This window comes from Enoplosus armatus, chromosome 8 (genome assembly GCF_043641665.1).
Source record: "Enoplosus armatus isolate fEnoArm2 chromosome 8, fEnoArm2.hap1, whole genome shotgun sequence".
NCBI lineage: Eukaryota > Metazoa > Chordata > Actinopteri > Centrarchiformes > Enoplosidae > Enoplosus > Enoplosus armatus.
Genome location: NC_092187.1, coordinates 21,246,716 through 21,270,060, shown reverse-complemented (window position 1 = coordinate 21,270,060; position 23,345 = coordinate 21,246,716). Strand labels below are relative to the sequence as shown.

Genomic DNA, 23,345 nt, shown 5'->3' with positions numbered 1-23,345 from the left:
GTGTAACAAGGATAAACTGTGATCGTAAAGGGTTAACAAAACATCAGTGATGAAAGTTTATATTTTATCTCATTACTTTAGTCACTCCAATCACTGCTTTTACAAGGAAGATTCCTTATCAGCTTCAAACTAAACTGCACCAGTAACCTTAAGCGGCACGTTTCCTGAAGTCCACTCCACCCTTTCAGATTATTCCACAAATGGAAAGCGCCCTCCGCCCTTCAACATCCCTTCCCTAAACACACACACACACACTTCTGCTTCTGCATACATGTTTCCACGACACCCAGCGCACTGTATGGAAACTGTTACCCACAGAGACGACAGGGCAAAGCATTGTTTTTACAGGTAGACCAGCGAACCCCTTTGTTACAGGAAATGAGGTCATTTGGATAAAACAATCAATATAGGCTACAAGAGCGCTACTGAAAACTGAACTACTATAAATGTCAGCACAGCCTGGCTCCTGCTGGGAATGACTACCACTGCCAGTTTTGTGCAAGCAGGAGAGAAACACAAAAAGTACTGTAGGAATATGGTATTAATTAAGGTTGAGGAGTAACTTGCCTGCCGTGATGGGGGTTAGACGTTTGCCACAAGCAGGGACTTTTGCATGATTCACTTAATTGTCCATTAGGGAATAGGGCACATGGACAGGAAGTGAATCTACATCCTTTCCCAGATTTGCAAAAACACATATCCCTCTTATTCCCACCACTTCTACAACACAAAGTCTGACCTCCACAAACATGTGATTGATCATATGAGCCCGAGGCGACAGCAGCATCAGGATCAAGACACAGGTTAAACACTTTGATTTCCTTCTTTCTTTCTTCTTTACTCTCAGGCTTTGATGCTGTTTCGAAAGATGGAAAAACAAGATTAAGGCTGTATATTCACACCAAATCAGGCATTGTTACTAGTTGTTTTTCTAGAAAAGCGAAAACTTTGAACTGTACCAAATGTCACGGCAATTCAACTAAAGGTTATTGAGACATTTCAGTCTTGACCAGAACAGTGGACCAACTGCCCGACATTGCCATCCCTAGAGCCTGTGGTTTGGGGAGTGAGAGCATGAACTGCATTGTCATGTAATATTGCAACAACATTATTTTAATGACATAATATCACCACACCAGAGGGATATCATCATTCATCCATCACTCCCTGAACCTTGGCACCTTTTGTCCCGTTAACGTCATCCACTGTAACTATTCTGTTGCCCGAGACCTTTAAAAAAAGAAGAGACGTAATCATGAAGAAAAAATCAAACAAGTAAAGACAGTCAACAGCATATATTACTCACCATTTTCACCAAATTTAGTTTGTACAGACTGTCTACTTGTTTGCATGAATCAAAACTATCCTCAAAGCTTTAAGGGTCAGGCCAGAGATGCAGATTTCTCTTTCTCCAGATACCTCTGACATGAAGTCACCTCTTTTCTCTCCACGGGAAAGATAGAAAACATTCACATGAGGTTACCCACTGGTTGTTGTTAAGAGACTATGTAAGTATATAGATATTCAAGCTTCCACCTAGAGGAAAGCTGGGCACTCAGCCAGTTGCTTAGCTAATGGGATGGTTTTTATTACAGGACTGAAAGGAAGCAAGAACATGTAACATAAAAAGAAACCCACAAGGAAACATGAACAGAAACAACATGCTGTTTTTTTTCAGCATCTTCCATAGTATATGATGTTTTAGAGTTGTTGTTAGGGAACTTGGATCTAGGGATGACGGACATGTCCTTGGGGACCAGCAGGAAAAGCGAAACACACCGTATTTCACACAGCTGTGGACACACAGCTGTTTTTCTGGTTCTGCTGGGAGTCACTCGGCTGCGCTGCCATGCTTTGCTGCCGTTCAGTTTCTTGCTTGTTCAGCTTGTTCTGCCAGTGCCATCTTATGCCTGCGGCTTGGTGACATAATATAAATCTTCTGGTTTCGCCTTCAGTGTGTTTTTGCTGCAAATCTGGGCTGCATTCAATGCTACAGAGTCAACTGTCATAAACGAATCATATGCAACCTTTTGTTCTGTTAAACATACACAAAACAAGATTGTAGTGGTGTTAATGAGGATTTATTGCCTTTTGTCCTCTAGTAATACCTTAATGAGATCAGTTTTCATTGGAAATAGTTTTCTATGTTATATTTTCTATGATGCTTTCTGTTATTTCTTCCTTATTCTTTGCATCCAGTAAGAGGTTTTGTTTTTGTCTGGATATTCCTTGCATCAATGCATTGAAGAGCTCAGCATTTACTTTGCACAAACAACGGCTGCTATACACTCAGTTTATTCAGTACAGCTAGAACTAGCGCAGTCAAATACAACAGCCCTGCAATAAAGCATACCTCCATGAAGGTTGTACTGTGAAGGCTGTAGTTTGTGGTGTCAGTTGATTATTTTTCTCTTGCTTTTTACTTGTGAAATACTGAATTATTTCACCTTTTTGGGCCTAAAAATCTCTCCAATGAAACAATCTGAGATTGGCACCAAATACATAGACAAGCTTTGAGAGATATATTGCCATTTCACTGATGGGCTCAAAGAGAAAGTTTGAGCGGCTACAGCTTTGTGTTGACTTTTGCTGCCATCATTGTTTCCTTCTTCCTGCTTTCCGGACGATATTTGGATCCTCTTTCCTGAGCACACAGAATGAACTTTGTGTCGGAGGGTCTGGATTTCCCTCCTCAGTTCAGCCAGCATGCGAAGAGCAGGGCAGACTAGTGAAAATACCAGGAGCCAGTTTTATGAATAGTGCCATTTAAAAGGGATTGGTTTCGGTGAGGGCCTAATGATGCCATAGCGCTGGCGTCACAGAGTGAGAGGGAAAGAGGGAGCATTCTTTCCACGCGCTGGAGCAGCACTTTCAGACTGGTAGACTGGAGTGAGGTGGTGTGGCAACTTTCCATTACACATACGTCACTGCTAATGCCCAGTTGCTCTCCATGGCTCTGTCCAGTCACAACAGTAAAATTAAAGCCCAGATAAAGCTGGTGATTTTGCACATCTGTCAACACACTCTGAGATGACTGTGGGAGCCATTCTCTCTTCTGATTATGATGTTTTTTTAATGTCCTCTTGAAATCTTTCCACAGGCTGGTGATGGGCTCCATCATCAGCCCTGAAACTATCAGGCCCGGCTGAGTCCTTCCAGCCATTGCAGAGGTAAAACAATAGAAAGCCAGAGGCCGGAAAGGTTAAACAGATGAGGCATAGTTCTCAGAGCTGTGGACCGCTGCCACAATTGTTCCAGGGGTTCCAGAGGTAATTTGTTTCTGCATGTTTGTGGTGTATGTTTGCGTGTGTGTGGGCCCATGCCTCTCAGACTGTTGGCTAACTGAATAATGGCACACATACAAACACAAACACACGGTGACTGGCACAGAAGAGTAGGGGAATTTTAATCAGGTAACTTCAAGTGAAGAGACACACGCTTAAAGGGGTACACCAGTGATTTAGTATTCACTTTCAAAGTCAGGAAACTCGCAAGAGACACATTAAAAACATTAAAAAGACTATCGCCGAAGCAGCAGAGACTGAGAAGCTCCAAAAACATGGATCCGACACTTCCCATAATGTAAGTCAACAGCATCTTTCATTCCTGATAAATGCCTCCCTGCCTGATAAATGCCCACGTCTTTAAAACTCCATACATCACAGTTTGTAATGGAGCCACAGAAAACATTATACAGCTGTTTTCACAGGCTGAATAGGACTCCTCAAGTAAAGCAAGTAAACTGAATTTCATGTGTAAAATAGATAATAGCAATGTTAAAGGAATTCTAACAATCTCTGACGTGACTGTTATTTGTACCAGGGTTATCACTTTTTGGTTTGCAAGGCCAGTTGAGGGGAAGTAAATGTCAGAGCAGCGAGTCTGCATCCTGCAGCCCAGAGCAGAGACCTCAGAGCTGTGTGGGTTACCCTGGCAAAAAGCCCCAAATGAGAAGCCACTTCTGGCTCAGGCCAATGGGGAATAGAGGGGAGACATTGTGTCACTTAACCCAGCTAGCGACTTCCTGCTATTGAGGAGAAAATAGTGCAAATATTTTGGCTTCCACAATCAGCTGTTGTACCCAGTGAAAAGTGAGAGGCCTTATATGAACTGTAAGATAACATAAGCGATTCTGCCACTGATCATTCTGAGGGAACAAAGCAAGGTCATGTAAAAGTTTGCATCACATAGGTAAAAGAAACCACTCTACAGACGACATATAACTAGCTGTTAATATCTCCAGTGGTGCTATAATTCTGTGGTATGGATAAGATGTAGAGCCTCAGATTTCAGAGTAACAACTGCAGTGAGTGAACCATACGTGTGACACAGACTGAGTTTATGCTGCCATCTGATGGCCAATGATTGTACTGCACCCAGCAGACTGTGTCCTGACCTCCAGTGTCTGAATGAGGACAAAGGATTCACATTTTCTCCTTTAAGAGTGACTAGATTTCACAGATTCTCAGGTCAGCCACATCAGTTTGCAGTGAATTACTGTGATGACAGAACAAACAGATAAACATGAACTAAAATGATTCTTTAATCATTATTTTGTAAATTAGAAACAATGAAGTATCTGAAGCATAATTGCCTTAGAAATCATTTCTCCTCAAACTGTTATCAGTTAGCTTCAAAGCTTCCCCTGTACCGAGAACCGCTTTTGTGAATGAATGATACATATCATATCCATATGTTGCCAAATCAAGGTCATGGCTAAAGGTCATCAATGGCAGCATAACCTGTCATTTTTGAAATCATGTGAAATAACACGTATTACCTACTAAAAAAATAACACAACACACATAACACTTAATCCTTTTTAAAATGTGTTTTATTGTTTTTATTTTTGTATAAAAAACCTTTTTGTCCACTTTAGGCGACAGTTAGCATGAGAGTAGTTCTCACAGCTTTCAGGTGAAGTCTTTTTCAACAATCACACACACCCCTTTCACACAGAGAAACACACACAATCACATAGTGTAGTGGAGTTGATTTGATGCAGTGGTCCCAAACCTAAGTCTATTAGTAGAAAGCCAAAGACAAAAGCTCAACAATAGGCAGCTTGTAATCATCATCACTTCAAAAGATGGTGCTATGTCAAGGCAAGTCACGCGAACACAAAGGGCCACAATAAATCTACAGCCTCACAATAACTACAGGAGACTGCTTTGTTAAAATCTGATGGATGAAAGCGTCATTTAATTAGGTTTGGAGCCACTGCCTTGGTGCAACTCTTAAGCAGATTTATATTAAGACAATAAAAAAAAAGGCAAAGAAATACATCAGACATCTCATACACAGCAGCACATCCTGTGTTACCCAAAAGCAACAGCTGTAATTTTAGGCAACAAAACAAAGGACTGATTTTGTGTAAGAAGAGTCGGCACACTTACGCAGATCAGTATTAATCAGACACAGCTTAAAAAAGACATTTAAAGACTGGAAATGTTATACGATTGCATTTACATACTCTATGACAAAACACTTCATTCCAGAATCGGCACATGAATGATTTGCAGTGCATTAGCTATTGCGTTCCTTACGAGAGGCTCTCCGACACTTTTACATCATCAGTAAGACGTAACAGAGACACATCTCCTTGAAATCATATTTCTCATGATAGTTGGGAGAAAAATCAGTGAATTGTAAATCTGTAACATCAGCACCTTTCAGGAATAAAATATGTATCCTCACTAATATGCCCCCCCACCCCCACCCTTTTTCATAATACAGTACATACACAGATGCACACACAACTTTCTTCCTCACATAGACACAAATGTAAAATAGGCCTACACACACACACACACACACATCCATACTGTACAGATTGAACATAAAATATACAAATTCAGGTTGTTGTCAATCTGTTTCATAAATTAGTAACATCATTTTATATAACTACTTTCAATCTCATTTTCTTTGACTCATTAAATGCTATTTTTCTTCACATGAAATTTGACTGGATTCAGATTCATCTCTTCCTTAAAGTGTAACTCATTAAAAGAGGGAGATGACTGGGAAGATCTATTCTGAGAACATGACGTGACCGACTACATGGTATTACAGTGTAGCAGTTATGAAAGAAATAACATTTCCTTTCACTCGAAAAAACAACAAAGACTGCGAGGACTTCAAAACCAACTGTATCTAATCCACAAAAGACACATTACTCAAAAGAAATAATAAGTAATATCATAGGCATCGTAACTACAGGTAAACTAGGTTTTTGTTGACAAATCGACTGCATTTGCACGAGCAGCCCAAGGTGAGCAAGAGCAACAACTAAGGCCAGTGCTAGTCTGCTGCTCAGCGTTGGTTTACCTTCATAACAGCAGAGCCCCAACACTCGCTGCCCTCAGTTCACAATGTGCGTACAGATCAAAAAAAGCAGCAACCTCGGCTCCGTCTTGCACTTTGCAAATGCATATACAGTACACAAAAACAAGTATTTCCAGGATTATTAGGTCTATTTTCAGCGGAGGATACTATCAGAGGCCTTCATTTGGCTTGACTACAGCACGTTTGCTGTAATGGAAAGTGAGCCGGTAAGTATCTAAATACACCAGCTTCTTGCACACTGCAAAACAATTTGTGTTTAGTGTTGATAGCTTAATACATCACCAAACAAAAGGCTTATGTCAGCATTCACACATTGTGTTTTCTGTTTGCTGCGTTGGAAATTAACAAAGCACTACTTGCTGTACTCTCTCATCGACAAATGACTCCTACACACAAGTGTTTTTATGTTTTTCCATTAAGGCCGCATTCATCACCCCCAACAGAATTACATACAATGTTGCCTTGTAACTGCATCCATATTACTTCTGGGGAGTGATCTGTATGTGCTTTCAGCACTCCCCCCCCCTTCCTCATGTATTGTAATACTCAAGCTCCTTCTCCACATAATTCGATGACAGTCACTACAAGAGATTGCAACCTGTAATCATTCTTGATGATAGCAGTGATAAATGTGAAATGTGTAATTTTTCTCATCTTAGATGAAGCTATTGTGCAAAATATCTGCAGAGAAGCCAGAACTAAACTTCAGGAGGCGGTGGGTCGACTTCTCCCTCCAAGCAGGACGCACGTTGGCAGTGCCCCTCGGGGACGCTCTGCTGGGGACTCGAGGGCGTCTCCTTCACTACGTCCACGCGCTCCTCTGAGCTCAGAATCACATTGGTCAAAGACTTGCCCAAACTCTGCCTGCGGGTGATCTCTTCACGCTTATCATCCTTCGACTCCTCTCCTCCTTCTTGTTTCCTCTCCACACACCCTCCTCCTCCTGAAACTTGTTCTCTCACCAAGCGCTCCTCCTGTTCAGCCTCCTCCGCTCTGGACATGGTCTCAAAGGCTCCAGGCTCTATGGGACTGAGCTGATAGTAGAGCAGAGAACTGGAGTCTTTGAGGAGGTCAGAGGGGCTCTCCTCCTGGTTGTCAGTGATGCACAGCACCGTGGCCCCCGTGGGGAACGGCCCCTGCAGGAGGACCTGCTCCACACCTGGCACCTCTGCCTGCTCGGGTAGCTCCCCTCCCAAGGCACTGGGCATGAGGCAGAGAGGCTGCTCTGTTAGACCTCCGGCGTCCATCTCCTGTTGCACCGCTTCCCCTTCTGCCTCCTCCCTCTCCCTCCTCTCCTGCTCCTCTGCGCTCTGCAGATGCAACACAGCTGTCTCGTTCTCTCGCTCCAGGATGTCCTGCTCTGCCAGGAGATCCTGGACCTCCACCACTGTCTGCACCTCGCTCTCCTCCAGCTCGGAGTCCAGGCCAGCGACTGACGATAGGTCCGGAGAAGTGGGGCAGGTGGAGGAGGGGGAGGACAACTGGTCAGATTCGGCATACTGGTCCCCGGTCCCTTGTATCAGCATCCTCCTCTTCTCCAGGTCCAGCTTCATGATGGTGTGCAGGTAGTGAGTTCTGACACGTAGAGGGTTGAACTCGATGCGGCCCGCACCGTTGCCGCAGCCATCCCTAGAGCAGCCACATGGGAAAGACATTCGATCCACCTGGAGATGAAAGCAGAGGTAATCTCAACAGGAAAGGGTAGAGAAAACACTTTCAGAATTCACTGACTCATTTACATGAGTATTAAGCTGTGAGTTATATAAGCATTGTTGTGCAAAAGACAAAGACAGATGACCCAGTACATGTCGGAAAAAATAATGTCTACCAAGAGAATATCTGATTACTGTGTAATAAGTCAAGTAGAGATGGAGCAGCACTTCCTCCTATAGGAATATAAGTTGATCACTCCAATTTCTAACCTCTAATAAACTGAAATAGTCATAATTGTCAAAACCACTGGACACATGCACAGAGGGTCTTTTAGGTTGTTCTCTTCCAAGATTTTCTTGGTCCCCATTCAGATACTGGATTTCAACAAATGGAAGACAAAGACAGTGACCATTTTCAAGTGCCAGCAAGCAGAATAAAACAGCAGGAGTGCTGCAGGAACATCATTTATCTAAGCAATCATAATTTATGCAATAAGGATAGTCTCGCTGGAATCACTGCGCATGTTTATTTCATGGATACACAATGCTGGCTTAGATACTGAATTGAACTGTGGTTGACAGTAAAATCAAATCACTCCACAGTCCAAAAAATATTTGCTTAAAATGAAATGAAAAGGTCTTTTTCACAGCAGACATTTTGATTCGTCATAGTAGGGAAAGCTGATAACATTAACGATGGCTCCGTTCTGTTCAAGTGTCCCAGTAAGCCATGACAGTGTGACTGTGTGCCAGCAAGCACAATACCAGTACACCGAAACTGAAGCAGCTAAATGGAATTCGGCCATCATTAATTGTATTATTTACACCTGTTTTTTTTCCTACTGTGACACGTCAAAAGATTTTCCCCAAAAAGGCCTATGGGAAAATAAATTGCAAAATTTATTCAAATATGGCAAACAGCACACATTTTACTGAGCAGTGAAGACTGACTCATTCGAGTCTCAGCAAACTGCACAGTGGCTCTCTTCTTTCTGCACAAGCACACAGAGAAGCCAACAACCCTCACCTGGCACTTGATACCAGCCTGGCTGCAGCCGCAGTGGCGGGGGTCGCAGTACAAGCGGCAGTCGCAGCCACATTCCTCCCGCGAGAGGCGGATGGCTCTGAGCTCAGCTTTCTCACGCGCATCTATGCGGGCGATGCCAGATGCTCGCAGGAGGGCTCGACGGCGCTTGGTGGGCAGCGGCTGAAGGAAGAAACAGTCGTCCACCTCCACCCCATCCACGTCCAGGTCCTCATCTGATACATCCTCCAGAGTCAGCAGGTCTGCCTGAGCGCACGCCACCGTGCCGTTCCTCGTCAGCTGTGGACGACAGTTAGTGTAGAACTGTGAGCTGTCGACAATAAGGGGGGGGGCATTTGTGATATTAGTTCTTGGGGTGGGGTTGAGACTGATTCCCTATTAAAACTCAAGTGCATAATAATTAACCTAAAGACTGATACTTCAAAAACAGCTTTATCTGTAACTGACATATTATTAACGCATGTATTTTACATTATATAATAATAATAATTTTCTTGACTTTTTACTGATGAATATTGGAGTCTTACCTCTTTGGGGCTCAAACAATTATTTAAATAAAACCACTTTTATGGAGGTTTTATAGGGGAAATCTCTCTTTGGTGGATGTGGGAACAACTCGTGAAGTGGCCCCAACTACACGCAGTTTCACAAGCCAAAAAGTACAATATTTCCCCTTTGGAAAGTAGATGTATAAAGTAGCATAACATGAAAATAATCAAGTACAAGTACCTCAAAATTGTACTTATGTACAGTATCTGAGTAAATGTACTTTGCACTTTGTAAATTTTACCTTTCACCATCTTTTATTTATTCTACATGTCAAGTCAAATCAATCAAGGGTGCATAACATTTTTTATACCCAAAACAAGGCACCTTGGAACACAAGGTGATATGCTTCAGCTCATCCCTTCGTGATCAGTCCCACGCTCTCAGATAAAAAGTCAACCCTACCTTCATCTTGCGGGCATTGAGCTTCTCTTGGCGCAGGTGCTGGCGTAAAGTGTGCCGGTGGCTCGTCTCCTGTTCGCGGGCGAACTCGCCCAGCGTGTAGTGTCTGATGGAGGAGTGGTGACGTGCCATGCCCAGGGAGCTGCCCCCTTGGCTGGGCACGCTGGTGAATCCCTGCCGCCGGGGGAAGTAATACACTGTCACCACGTCGAAACGTACCCGCTTCCCCCCCGGTGACGGCTTGTGCTGTCGGAGGATGGAGGTGGCTGGAGTGGGACAAAGGGGAGAGATTTGGGATGCGATGTTATACGTGAGTTATTAAGTACTTTTGCTTATTAACTGTTTGAGTGGGGTTTAGAGTGTATTGCCTTTAACGTGTGTCTCCTGTTGTTCCTTACGGGTAAATGCAGTGCTGGAGGGGGGGTTGAGGCTGTCACAGCTGTCAGCGCTGTCACTGCTGGAGATGTCATCGTCGGAGTCTTTGGGTGTAGAGAATGGAGAGCTGTTGTCCACCTCTTCATATCTTCGTTTGAGGCTGAGGGACGAACTTGCCTCCATGGAAACTCGGTGTCTGGGGGGCACAAAGGAGCACACGTCGAGCCACGGACAACACACAGAGTGGATAATGTGTGTGGCACTGTGCAATATTTGTTTCCTAATCAAACACCCTAGAGACAAAACGTTCTTGTTGCCACTCAGAAACTGAACTGGGTCATTTGTATCAAACTGTTCCTGTGTCAGTTCTCAACAGCGACACAGAAACAAAAAGGTGACATCAGCTGTTTGCAACTGTCTCCTTTCATCTGTATTCTAGCTCCATCATTTCCTCTCTCTGTGCACCCCCGCCCACCCCCCCCCCCCATCTCACATGAAATCCTACTTTGAAATCATCAAGTCTAGAAACGTCACCATGGCAACTAGGCAAGCACGGTTTAATGTGAACAGCCTTGAAGCAAATGATCTCTGTGGCTTCTCACTCTTTTATTATCTTAATTCTGCTACAAACAGAGCTGGGGGGGGGCGGGGGGGCGGTCGATACGAGTAAATCTGAAAGCTAAAGGTGATCAATCAAATCAGCAGGAGGGGTCAAACAAGGTGAATGAAAGCAGCTGAATATACGTCTTATGATATATTATGTTACGCCCTATAGGGCCCTATATGTGGTCAAACTGCATCTCACAAAGTTTTATATTTTCAAGACACAATCCAAATAAATGAATACTCATGATGATATCACACAAAGACAGTGTGTCCATGTACAAAACTGTACCTTAAGCTTATCATATCAGTATTCCCTATGAATAAGGTACTTCCAAAGGTAATCAATAGTTTACTATGCATCTGTACGAGGCAGATTTGTAACTGGGCCTGGGTTAACATGTCACATGCTACTGACAGCAACATGCTGTTTCTTTGTCCCAAAATAGGACAGCTTCAAATGAGCCATTATGAAAGTTCTCAAAGGGAAAATCCAGCCTTAAATAGGACTAATATGTAACATTTCTATGATGATTGCACAGCGTAGCTTGTCCTTAAGCTAAATCGAGAGATGATGTCATGTAGAGACAAATCCTGGAGCTGCTCTGTCGATATTGAATAATGAAACAACTGCTGCAGCTGTGGTGATTTTACTGCGATGTGACGACACTTTCTGTCAAAAAAAGTCCTAAAAATTGGATGTAATATCTCAAACATAACTGATGAGCCCAGAGTGTGAAACTAATCAGTTTATGTCTTGATGCTGCAGCTGTCTGTGCAGCACACAAATTCAGTCCTAATGTGGATTTTCGCTTTATGTTCCCCTTTGGCATGAGGTTTTAACCCAATTTAACTTAATTTAATCCTGATGAAGCCGTGACTAACAAGTGCAGGTCTTACTTGTCCAGTAAAGATGCTAGACTAGGTTATCGCATCAATGTGAACTGGACTTTCCACCTGGGACTCCATTATAAATAGGGCAAATAGAGCAGAGGCTGAAATGTTGATAGTCGGCTCATTTCCCTTATGAAAACCAGACTCACCCTCCTGTTCCTTTAAGGACTTAGTTGGACTGTGGCAGGCTACAGTGTGCTTACAGACCATTGTGACTTCATGGTATTTACCTTTAGGGACATGCAGTGTTGGTGATGTATTTGTTTAACTGTGCACATGCATGCAACTGACCAGACTGTGTGTTGGGGGAGGTTGGATATGATCAGACTGACAGGCAAAGACTCCACCGCCCTGTCTCTCCAGTATACCAGCTCTCCCCATTTTTTTACACACATACACACACATACAAATGGCAAACCGCCCGGTTAATGAAATACTAAACCCTCTTACCTGGAGCAGAAACAGGGACCCTTATTCCAACCAACTCGTAGGTCGTTTCCCTTTGCCAATGTGAGCTGCACATCAATCTTTCAACGCCCTATGAGATGCTTTTTTTGGGCCAAAACCGGTATCCCTGAACCGAGTATCCAGACTGCAACCGTGGAGCAATGGTAACCCGGAGTGATCTGGCTGAAAGCTTGCGTGACTGTCAATTTGCAACACCCGATATCTGACTATATGAAGCTACTTAGGCTCCATGCTCATTGTTCTGCACACTGAGAGATCACGAAGGAAGCAGGAGCTGACTGTTGGACCTGCGGGTTTTGGTTAAATGTTGCATGCCTATCTATTTAAAGGACAGACCGCAGAAAAGGAGGGACGTCATATGATTAGCTGCGATTTATTCGCCAACATTTTCGGTGCAACATGAATAATGTAAACAGCAGAAATGTCTTATCTCCCTGATGTGAGCCTTGAAATGCCTGCGATGGAGAAATCCGCTGACATCTGTGTTGGTTTATCCTTTTCCTCACCGGGGCGGGTTCAGTCGGCGGTGCTTAGTCCGCCGTCTTCTCGCTTTAACGCGGTTCGGCTTCTTGTTTCCGGATCGGTGTCAAAATGCTGCAGATGTCCCAACGAGAAGACGCCTTTTCTCCCCGTTTCGCCCCGGCCCCGTTTGTTACAATGTAACAATGGAGGAAGAAATTCTTCCCTGTAGCCGTATATATACTTATTGTGACATCACCGGCGTGTCCTGCACCGGAGCATGCTGGGAAATGAAGTGATTTTTTTTTTTTTTTTGCTTCTTTGTTCACTTATGTGCAGAATCAGACGTGCAAAAATGTAGACAGCATCATGACACGGATGATATTTTAACATGAACTTGCATCTTGACTCCGTGTGATTTACGGTATGTGACAGTATCATTGTCAAAGCTAGTTTCCATGGCAACAAAACGACTGTGCATGTCTGTAGTAAGCCTCCACATCTGTCCAGCAAAGATGGGAAAGCTGTGCATTTAGTGTTGTGAATAAAATCATTTGGAGCTTAAGAACATTTAGGATATCTTTAAGAAAAAAAAGAAACACTTCCTTTATTTTTGATTATAAAGAAGACAGACAACAGATGGCAGCCAGTACATGGGTAAGTATTTTTAATAATGCTGATGAGATGGCAAAGATGGATATCTAAAATGTCAAGCTATCAGTTTCATGTAAGCAGTACAATGGACTGAACACAAACTAATCATATCTTTTCACATGCAGCTCTGGTGTGCCCAACAGCCCATTACATGTAATAGTATTTGGAAGTGGTAACATCCAAAAACAATGATGAAGAGAGTATGTTAAAAAGATTATTTAAAAAAAAAAAAACTGCCAAAGTAACACACAATTCCTCCTGAAAACATTTTAAAATAATCTATTTACAAATAATGCTGGAAAATGACCAAAAAGAAACACAATGAAAAGCAAAATAAGCTGACAGGGAAAGGCAGAACATGGACCAGGGACAGTTTGCTGGTGTTGCCGCTGTGATCACGAACATAGACAGTGTTTCATCATTCAAGACTCATAAGTAACAACCACGAGTGCCAGTATGCGCTCTACACTAACTATAAAAAGGACCAAACATTGCTTGGGAGTCTGGAAAAAGTTAAAAGTAACAGTTCAAACCAGCGAGACCAAGACTGACATTGTTAGCTTTCGAAGGAAATACAGATGTTTTGGAGAGCAGCTGGATTCCAACACTTTCCCTTAATGTCCTGATTGCTGATTTAGATGCCTCTTGTGGTTCTTTGATGTGACTGCGTGATTGTGTTTGCTATACCATGTGCCTTGCAGACTGGCTTAAGTGGATCCCGGTAAGGCAACCTAGCATGAAGACGAGAAATCATGCTGCATTGCAGGCCGAAAGTCAAGTAATGTCAGAGTGACTGTCCCCCTTTTTTGTTGCTTGGATTTTTTTCCTCCTTTTTTGAGGAGACAACGAGCTGTTTCTGAAGCAGAGAGCCTTGGAACACCAGATGCTCAGCTAACAAATAAACGGCGATAGCGGCTGTAGTGCCACTAACCTCATCCATGAGACATAAGCGACAGAGTTAAAAGCAACCATTTAAGGGAGACAATGGCGGGGTAAGAAGGAGATTGTTACCTCACGGTGGTAACAGTCACTCCCTCAAAAGTAAGACAGTAAGGTAAAGTGTGGAGAGGCCCGGGTGCTTCAGTCCCATATTCCTCCTAGCAGCCTCAAGAGGTTTCTTGGGGCATCTCCACATATTCCAGGAACAGCGAGGAGCTCTAGAGGGGCTGACTGGATCGGGTCTAAAGAAGACAGCAACGCTATTCTCTTGCCCAGTATTCACTTCAAGATGATGTGGTAGCCGTCATTAGTGTCATCTGGTAAAACAGGGGAAGCAGGGGAGGGTGTTATAAATAAACCTGCAATGATGAAGTTCGTCAAGGCTCTAATGTTAAATATAGAAACAGATAAATCACCATCATCTATTAGTGCCACACTCAAATACCTTTCATTGTGTCCAAAACAAAACATACTTCATCCTGGAAGTTCTGAATCATCTGTTAAAAAGAGAGTAAGTGTTTAATGCAGGAGGGAAACAAGCTAAAGCAACTAGTTCCATCATCTGCGACTGTGATTTGAAAGTGTAGCCTTGGTAAAGGCAGAGAGCAGGTGGATCTTACCTCATCACTGACCAGTACATGGATGCCAGTTGGACCTTGTTTAAAGATCTGATTTATCTGTCTGGGTGAGATGTTGAAGAGCTGAGCGATCTTCTCTGTCAGCTCAGCAGATGTGAGCTCCTCCAGGTAAATGGCATGATATACTGCAGGGGGAAAAAAACTGGTATAAACACACATTTTTCACCTGCCATTTCTTTACAGTAACATATAACTTAACGTGTAAGTATATGCTAGGATTACAATATGGTTTTAGGGAGCTTTTAACTATTGTCAATACTGTACGCCTGTATTTTGTGTATTCAAATTTACTTTGTTTAAAAATACAACACAAGCCAGAGTCCTCTTGTGCACAGCAGGGAACACATTTAACTTTAAAAGCTAAACCAACAGCAACTTGTTTGACATAAATTCAAGAACAGGGTAGAAGGCCTGAGCAGCAGCAGCAGAACAAAAAGAATAGTGCCAAGAGATTAGACACTTAAACTCAAAGAAATTGTTTGACATTTTGGAAAATATACTTATTCATTTCTTGCCAAGAGAAAGACGAGAAGATTGATACCATTGTCATGCCTGTACGGTAAATGTGAAGCTACAGCCAGCAGTTGTTTAGCTTAGCATAAAGGCTGGAAAAGGGGGGAAACAGTTAGCCTGTCTCTCTCAGAAGGTAACAAAACGTGACCACCAGCACCTCAGTGTTCACTAATTGACACGTTATATCTTGTTTGTTTAACTCGTACAAAAACGCCAAGTTGCAGTTTTGAAGGAGGTTGCTGAACTATTCCTGAGCCAGGTGCAGTCAGCCGCAGTGACTTCCTGGATTCTCTGCCGGTTACCTGGCAACCTCAGAGTGACAACAGGACTACAGGAATCATCATTACAATTTAAAGTTTACCGTACAGACATGAGAATGGTATCAATGTTTGATATCACGATGTGATGTGCCTGGCAATGCCTCCTCGCTGCTCAACTCTCAGGCATGCTGTCCTGAATTCAGTTTCATTTATGCATTCTGCTATAACAAACATTCATGGATCACCAACACGCACTGACCAAAGAAGGTGTTGGCGGCAGGATCTCCGTTTTCATGTTTCGGTTGCTGTTCCCGTGCCTGCTGAGACTCCTGGCAAACGTATATGGTCAGCCTCGGTCGTACCACCCTGTAAACAGCAGCCACAGAGAGGAAAACCACAAAATGTGCATCAGTGGATGAAGTGTCTCTTGATACATTAGGTAAATGACATATTGTGTGATGGGATTCACTCAAAAGAAGACTTACCGTCCCTTCAGTGCATTGAAGAGTCTTATACCATCAGCTGGCCCACAGATCTGAATAACATCCTCCCTTGTCAGCTTCAACAGGTCTCCCCCTGGGACGCAAAAACAAGACCTTGCTTAAAAGCGTGAAACCCTTCACTCTACATGTGAACCTGAATTATACAACAAGAAGCTTGTTTTAAAGGGTCCAACATGTACAGCAAAATTCTAAACATTAAGCTGTCAGTTGTCACTTATCCTGTCACAAGGGGGGCCACCATACAGGACCGGCTACAGACCACAGTCCTAGGGGCTGGCAGGGATTCAGTGTCTCGCTAGGGGAAACTTAACCAGAGTGGAAGCTTTGTGCGATGCAGGGTTGAAGAGAATAAGAGCCTTTTTTGTATTTTTTCTCACCCTGCATACTCTAAATAATGCCAGTTATCTAATCATCATTCACCATTATCTAAGTAATGGTAAAGCATTTGGCTGGATATTTGTCTATTCATCCAAGCAGTCAGAGTGAAAATCTAAAAGGGGGGGGGGTGCAGGTCTTATTATTAATGTAATTGTACAACACTTCTATTGCCCATAGAAAGAGGGGAAAAATTATTTTTATGGACTGATCTGACATGAGAAGAATACCCAAAGTAACTTAACATTGACTCTGTTTTGTTAAACAGATGATAATTAAGTGATATTTTCACAGTGCTCTGCACAGAAAGGGCATTTCATTTCAATCTGCATGTTTTACCTCGTGCTGCTGAGGCCTTTTCTGACGGTACTGAATTCAGTCCTGTGCCGTGTTGAAAGTGATACAGAAATGTTTCTAGGTCCAATTGCTGCTGTGATTTTAATGTAAAAGTGACTCAGGCGCCGATTCAAACATGAGACCCACGTGAAATTGCCATCACATTTACATAACAAGGTCTAGAAGGGGCTTATTTCCACTCACATTACTGGCTCTTCACTCTAACATGTTACAAATGACCAGAGATGTGAACAAGGGCTTCAGTCGAGCCGTTTTGTGACACTATACAAAAATGAATGGGTGTTTAATTTGCAACAATTCTCTATTCAAGAGCCACTTTACCTGAGAAGTTGGTGAAGAGCCGACAGAAGGGCGAGAAGCGGTTTCTTAAAAGCCACTGTTGTGCATCTTGCGGAGTTGCTGTGGGTAACAAATTCTGAGAAGAAAAAAACCCCAGAATGAAACACTTAGTTGCAACAATCTGGAAGAGTAGCTCAGAGCTCATAGACACATGTGAAATTACTTGGCTTTTTTTTTTTTTTTTTTTTTTTTTTTACAGCTACCCCATGCCATGACAAGTATACTATAAATATCGACAAGAAACCTGTAAACACACAAAGAAAATTGGCCAATTTGACTGCGACTGCCTTCTGTGACTTCAAAATTAATTAGGCAAAAACAAACAATAAAAAAAAAAAAGTCTATGTCTGGTTTATTTATTAAATGCGTTTCACATCTTGAGACAAGTTAGGGTTATTTTTGTTTATTTTATGTTTTCAAAGTGCCGTAGAAAACCTACTGGAAGGCAGATTTGCATTAGTGAATATTAATATGCAGTGGTTCAGTGAGGCAGGACGTAACCAGGAAGTGAATCCAGAAAGCTTGTACTTACATCTGCTACCGGAACAACGGGCTCAGGCTGGTGGTTTGGTGATCCATTTCTAAAAAGGATGAAAAATTGACCACGTCAGAATGACTGAAATCCACATTAAGAAGAACATCCTGTGTGTTCCTCACTAACCAGAACCACACAGCATTAATCATGAAGTATTGGCAGAAATCGTGAAACACTCATACCCTTCCAAAACTGGGAAGCTGTTGTGTGTGCTGTTGAAGCCAGGAGACGGGGAGTTGTTGACGTACGTGACCTCAGGCCAGGGACAACACTGCAAAAGACCAAAGCTTTTGTTATTGTGGCATCTAAATAACCTCTGCTGCCACCAGTTATCAGCTGCAGCTTTTACATTTAATTTATCCACAGTTTGTGTGTCATCCACAATTTAATTTCCTATAGATTAGACGATAAAGCAAAAATCAATCAGCAACTAATTTCATAATCGACTAATTGTTGTTGTTTCTCAAGCAAACACACCAAACATTGTCTGGCTACAGCTTCTCAATGTGAGAATTTGCTGTGAATCTGTTGATATTTAGACTGTTGGTCAGACAAAACAAGGAACTTGCAGAAGTCTGTCACCTTGGATTCTGGGAAATTGTGATGAGCTTTTTTTCCCACTATTTTTTGACATTTCACAAAAATAAGTGACAGACTAATCGAAAATGAAAATAATCGTGAGTTGCAGCTCTAGCTGGAAAGGATGTAAACATTTTAAGGTTGACCCACAGCCCACTACACAATTGGTTTTGTTCTTTTCCAGGCCATATATGGAAATAAGAGTATATTCTTCACTTCATTGACCTTTTTCTTTTGGTAAAATAAAGTTGCGTTTCATTTCGATGACCTAGTCATTTAACTAGTCATTCATCCCTTAAACATGTTATTAATATGCTAACCTCTGTCAGGATTGTGGTTTCATAGGATGGCTGATACTTTTCCTTTTCCTGCGGTGCCCTCTTCTCCATCTTTTCCCTGTCCGTCTTCTGCTTTCTGTCCGCACCTTTAGGCTGAAACAGGTCATGTGGGAGTCATTTAGGTGGTGGTTATAAATACTAATAATGTTTGCAATGTAGTACATCAACGTTTCTTCTTGTATTTTTGACCTTTTTCTCATTCCCCTCACCTTGAAAACTTTGACCTGGCAAGAGGCAGAGTGGAGGTGTTCTGTGTACTCCTCATTCTCATTCTCTTTAAACGTGTCGATCTGGATGCGGAAAGGCACGCCCTTTTCTCCTCCATGCTTGCGCATGGTGAATTCTGTGCTGATGCAGTGTACCTAAAAAAGAAAAAACAACAACTTAAATCTATACGGCAATGATGACATAACATAACACTCAACTCAATCAATTCAAATCAATAAATAAACAGATCATGGCAAAACTGTTGTATTAGTACTTACTGCCTGCACAATGGCATTCAGTTTATTTGCCATTTTGACAAACAGAATAGATGAGTACACTAAATGTTAACAAGCTTAGCTCCATGATGCCAACGCACTCAAAATTCCCTCCAATTACTGCTGATTCTTTAAATGAATGAAAGTAATTCAGGAAAACAACAGTGTTGTCCATCATGCTACCTGGATAAAAACTGAGGTTCTTTTTGATGGGTCCCAAAGGAACTCCACAGTGTTAAGCTGAGTAGGGTTAGCCCTGGGGTCGATTATGCCGACGGACATGGGGATATCTGCAATGGATCAATGTAAAACAGGCTGTTATCAAAAGAGTTCTTAATACACACCGTGTCCATAATATCACCACTGTCATCTAAACCTTGTACATACAGTTCAGGTTAACAGTCAATATCCTTGAATATATTGAAAACTATTGGATGGTTAATATACATACAACGCTGCACAGCAACATTCTTTCCACACACAAATCCAATACATGAGAATCAGAACCTTCTGGAGCCATCAAAGTAGACCAGCCATTTTTCATTCAGTGCTCACCCAGGTCGAGGATGCGATCTCCAGGTCTGTTCCAGCGCCAGCCTTCCAGCTGCTGGTGCTCTGTGTACTGAAGTCGTCGGTCATGAAACACCACACGGATGATGCTCTGTAAATCAGAGAAATTGCTATTGAAGCAAACACATTTATTCTGGTTTGCCCCGGCAGACACTCACCTGTGCAAATATATTGTAATGCATGTGTGAACCGGCATGTCAGAATCTTACCTTCACCATTTTATCAGTGATTTCCGGAAGTTCCCCTATTTTCCGATTGTCAAGCATTCTAATTTCATAGGACTGGCCTGCAATGACGAGACCGCAGAGTGAATAAAAAATATCACTTCCTACAAGGCTGTATCAAAAACATACCCCCACAGATCATATTGTAATATATTTCCATATTGGTTTTCCCCCCGCCCCTATTTTCTACTATCATTCAATTTGAAAAGTACACTGTGGCTGGGATCCTGATGCTGACCTTGGTTGAGGTAGGTGAGTGTTTCGTCGTGCAGTTTAACAGCTGGCGAGGTAGCTGCACACAGAACATACTGAAAGGGAAGGATCTTGTTGTCTGTGTCTGGAGGCAGGTTGGACTCCTCCTGCTTGAAAATGGGGAGGGCAAGTACATCGCTGGAGAACATAGATAAAAGAACAACGCTGTTAGTGGTCTGCCTAAGCCTGATTACCTCACAGTGAGACATAACCATTATGTCATTTTCCGAAAACAAGTCTACAGAAAATGTACCTTGATATTTAATTATTAGTACTGATTACTTTCAACCTCATGATAAAATGAATGCTGAGTGAAATGGACAGTCTAACACGACCTGCCATCACCAGACAACAGTGAATTTGCTTTGCAGTTCATTAATTATAATGGAGGCAACTAGGGCAACACTACTAAATACCAAGGTATCCAGTTAGGCTCTAATTGCTCCCCTCAACAGAAGAATTTCAGGAACAAACGGGCACTTTGCAGCTTGTACAATATCATTTAACCAGCCAGAAAACCACACAAAAGAGAGGAATCTTTCTCCAGCAAGTGCTTGATTCAGCAGAACCTAAATGGATTTCACACAAATTCCATTGTGAAAAACTGAGTACAAGCATCATAAATATCTATTTGGACTTCACACTCTTGAACACAGATATTATATGTGTGCAGATACATTTACTCTATTGTATCAGGGATATGTTGCATAGAGATAGGATAAGTCTAATGCCCTAATCAAATTACATCATCAAGCAGACTACTGATTGGCAATTCATCTGCATGTGCTGATTAATTTGCCCTTCTGCTATCTCTCAGTGCAGGACTTCACATATTCATGTACAGATTCAAAGTGTGAAGAGATGTCTCAAACTGCACACTGATGTGGACACAAAGCCTAGCTGAGAGAAAATGTGAAACTCTGCACATTAATAAAATGGATTGGATTAGACAGAACAGTCTGATCACTTACCATAAAAAGACACTAAATGTTTTCATATAGAATCCCAAGACTATTCCACATACAACAGCTTACACTCCAAAAACATGTTCTGCAAATGCCTTTGAGAAAAGATTTTGAAAACAACTGTGTGGAAATAAGAAATCTGAGAAATAAACTGCAAAGCATGTTCAACAGTCAAGTTCAACAGTCATATTAAAAAAAAAGTCACAAATCAGATTACATATTTTGGTATATATCCATGTGTAGCAAACTCATACAGTACCTCATGCTATATGCCCCAGCACCAAGCTCCTGGCCAATGCCCGAGAGACTGGCATCAAAGTCCTGGACCAGTCCGGACTCAATCACTTCGTCCGTGAGAGGCAACTTCAGAGCCCACGCCATGGTGACGATGTGAAGATCTTACGGAGAGCAGTTCCGGTTAAAACTTAAACCAAGTTTTACCTGTTTCCCACAACTTTCCAATCTTTAGTGGAGAAAGTGAAATAAGAAGTTTAGTATCATCGAATGTGGCTCCAACTTTAAGATCGTGGAAGTAAGGCATGTAGATGTTTTATTGAGGGACATACCCTCATAAACAAGACAACAGGATCAAATTAGCAATTTCTGTAATTGTCAATAACAGGTTATCATTCCGAACAATGCTGAGCTTCTGAGGTTAACGGTAGTCTATACACACGTTTTATGCATGCGTGTATTACTGATGCACTGTTAAGATGAAAAGAACTTGTGTTAAGCCATATTATTTCTAGTCATTACTCTTTTTATTTAGTTGGATAACGTGATCCAATTGAAAATACAAATCATACCTTTAAGTGAAAGTGTAGCTACTTGCTTGCACTGCGACAGTGTCATGCCATCATGTCGGGCTCCTTCGCCCCAGCACTAAAATAAACATGTCGAGCTAACCACTACAAGCTACATAGCCTGCCAGCTAACTTAGCAAGTAGGATGCTAGCCCTTTTTTGCCTCTGTTAATGGGGATTCACGGACATGTATTATTCCTGGTAGACATATCTATACACAGAAAGACGTCACAACTAACTCAGACTCCTGAATATATTTAAAATAATATATTGCTTTCGTTTGTTTATCTAGCTTCGTCAGGAAAAGGAGCCACCGTAATTTCCGTTTTGTCCTCTTCTTCGTGTTGTAATTTAACAGTACTAGCAAAGCACGTTGGGGCTCATTACCGCCACCCATCGCTTTTGGCCGAAAAGACATGAGGTTGAGGAGGGAGTTCACTGCTTTTAAAAGTGATATTTTACTGGTAAAAAGAGCCAATGTTTTCAATCTCTCTTTTTATGGAGCTCATTGGTCACTATCAACTACAGCCCATGCAACGTATGTAAATATATCAACACACAACAAGAAGGAAGTGATTCATAAAGACAGGGTTTATTTGATTTATCTGACAGAAAAGGACAAAAAGCATCCAACCTTTGTTTTTTCCTTGTCCTGCAAAGACCTGAACTTTTTATGTGCTTTGCAGAGTCAAATGACTAATAGCTGATATCTTATAATTATAATTTAGCTCTTCTTTTCTCTATTGATAACTTAGTACATTAAACAATATGATATATTGTCTTCCCATATCCTACATGAGGGTAAAACAAATGTTAAAGCAAGACCTTTGCAATATGAATTATTTTTGTGGTTAGGTATACAGTTATTCAAAAGGCAAATATGAGGTGGACCATAAAATGCACCATATAATTCACAAAATAATGTAATTAATGCATATTAGAGTTTATATCTAATCTGCAGTATTTTACATTTCATCTGCATAAAAAGGACATTAATCTTAATAGATGTTGCATGTCAAGTTGATGATTGCAATTTTGCCAGTACTGCTACATTTTGCAAAGCTTCTTGCTGTTCAAGAACATTATAATGCAGAAATTAAATGATCTCATACACATAACTGAAACCTTGCACTGCACATGAACCATTTGCCCTTTTACTTTCCCTGCTGTCACTAAAGTGCACAGAATTCTTAAAGAATTGGCAAAGATAAAGAAAACCGCCATAGTATT

At 41.9% G+C, this 23,345-nt stretch overlaps 2 protein-coding genes across 2 annotated transcripts; both read right to left on the bottom strand.

The window, feature by feature from the left end:
• Positions 1–7,043: 7,043 nt before the first annotated feature.
• csrnp2 (cysteine-serine-rich nuclear protein 2) lies at positions 7,044–10,548 on the bottom strand. The gene is made up of 4 exons (XM_070911064.1): positions 10,359–10,548; positions 9,994–10,256; positions 9,025–9,321; positions 7,044–8,009 (listed from the first exon to the last, which is right to left on the bottom strand). Exons 1-4 carry the CDS (start codon positions 10,546–10,548, stop codon positions 7,044–7,046), a joined length of 1,716 nt encoding a protein of 571 aa, XP_070767165.1.
• A 2,886-nt stretch (positions 10,549–13,434) lies between these two features.
• On the bottom strand, positions 13,435–22,274 carry tfcp2 (transcription factor CP2). The gene is made up of 16 exons (XM_070910035.1): positions 22,119–22,274; positions 21,572–21,775; positions 20,334–20,485; positions 20,081–20,157; positions 19,857–19,962; positions 19,485–19,591; positions 19,029–19,181; positions 18,802–18,912; positions 18,085–18,173; positions 17,900–17,948; positions 17,350–17,443; positions 16,279–16,369; positions 16,053–16,159; positions 15,003–15,145; positions 14,828–14,879; positions 13,435–14,699 (listed from the first exon to the last, which is right to left on the bottom strand). The coding sequence occupies exons 2-16, from the start codon at positions 21,691–21,693 to the stop codon at positions 14,662–14,664; spliced, it is 1,491 nt and encodes a 496-aa protein (XP_070766136.1). The 5' UTR covers positions 21,694–21,775; positions 22,119–22,274; the 3' UTR covers positions 13,435–14,661.
• Positions 22,275–23,345: the final 1,071 nt, after the last annotated feature.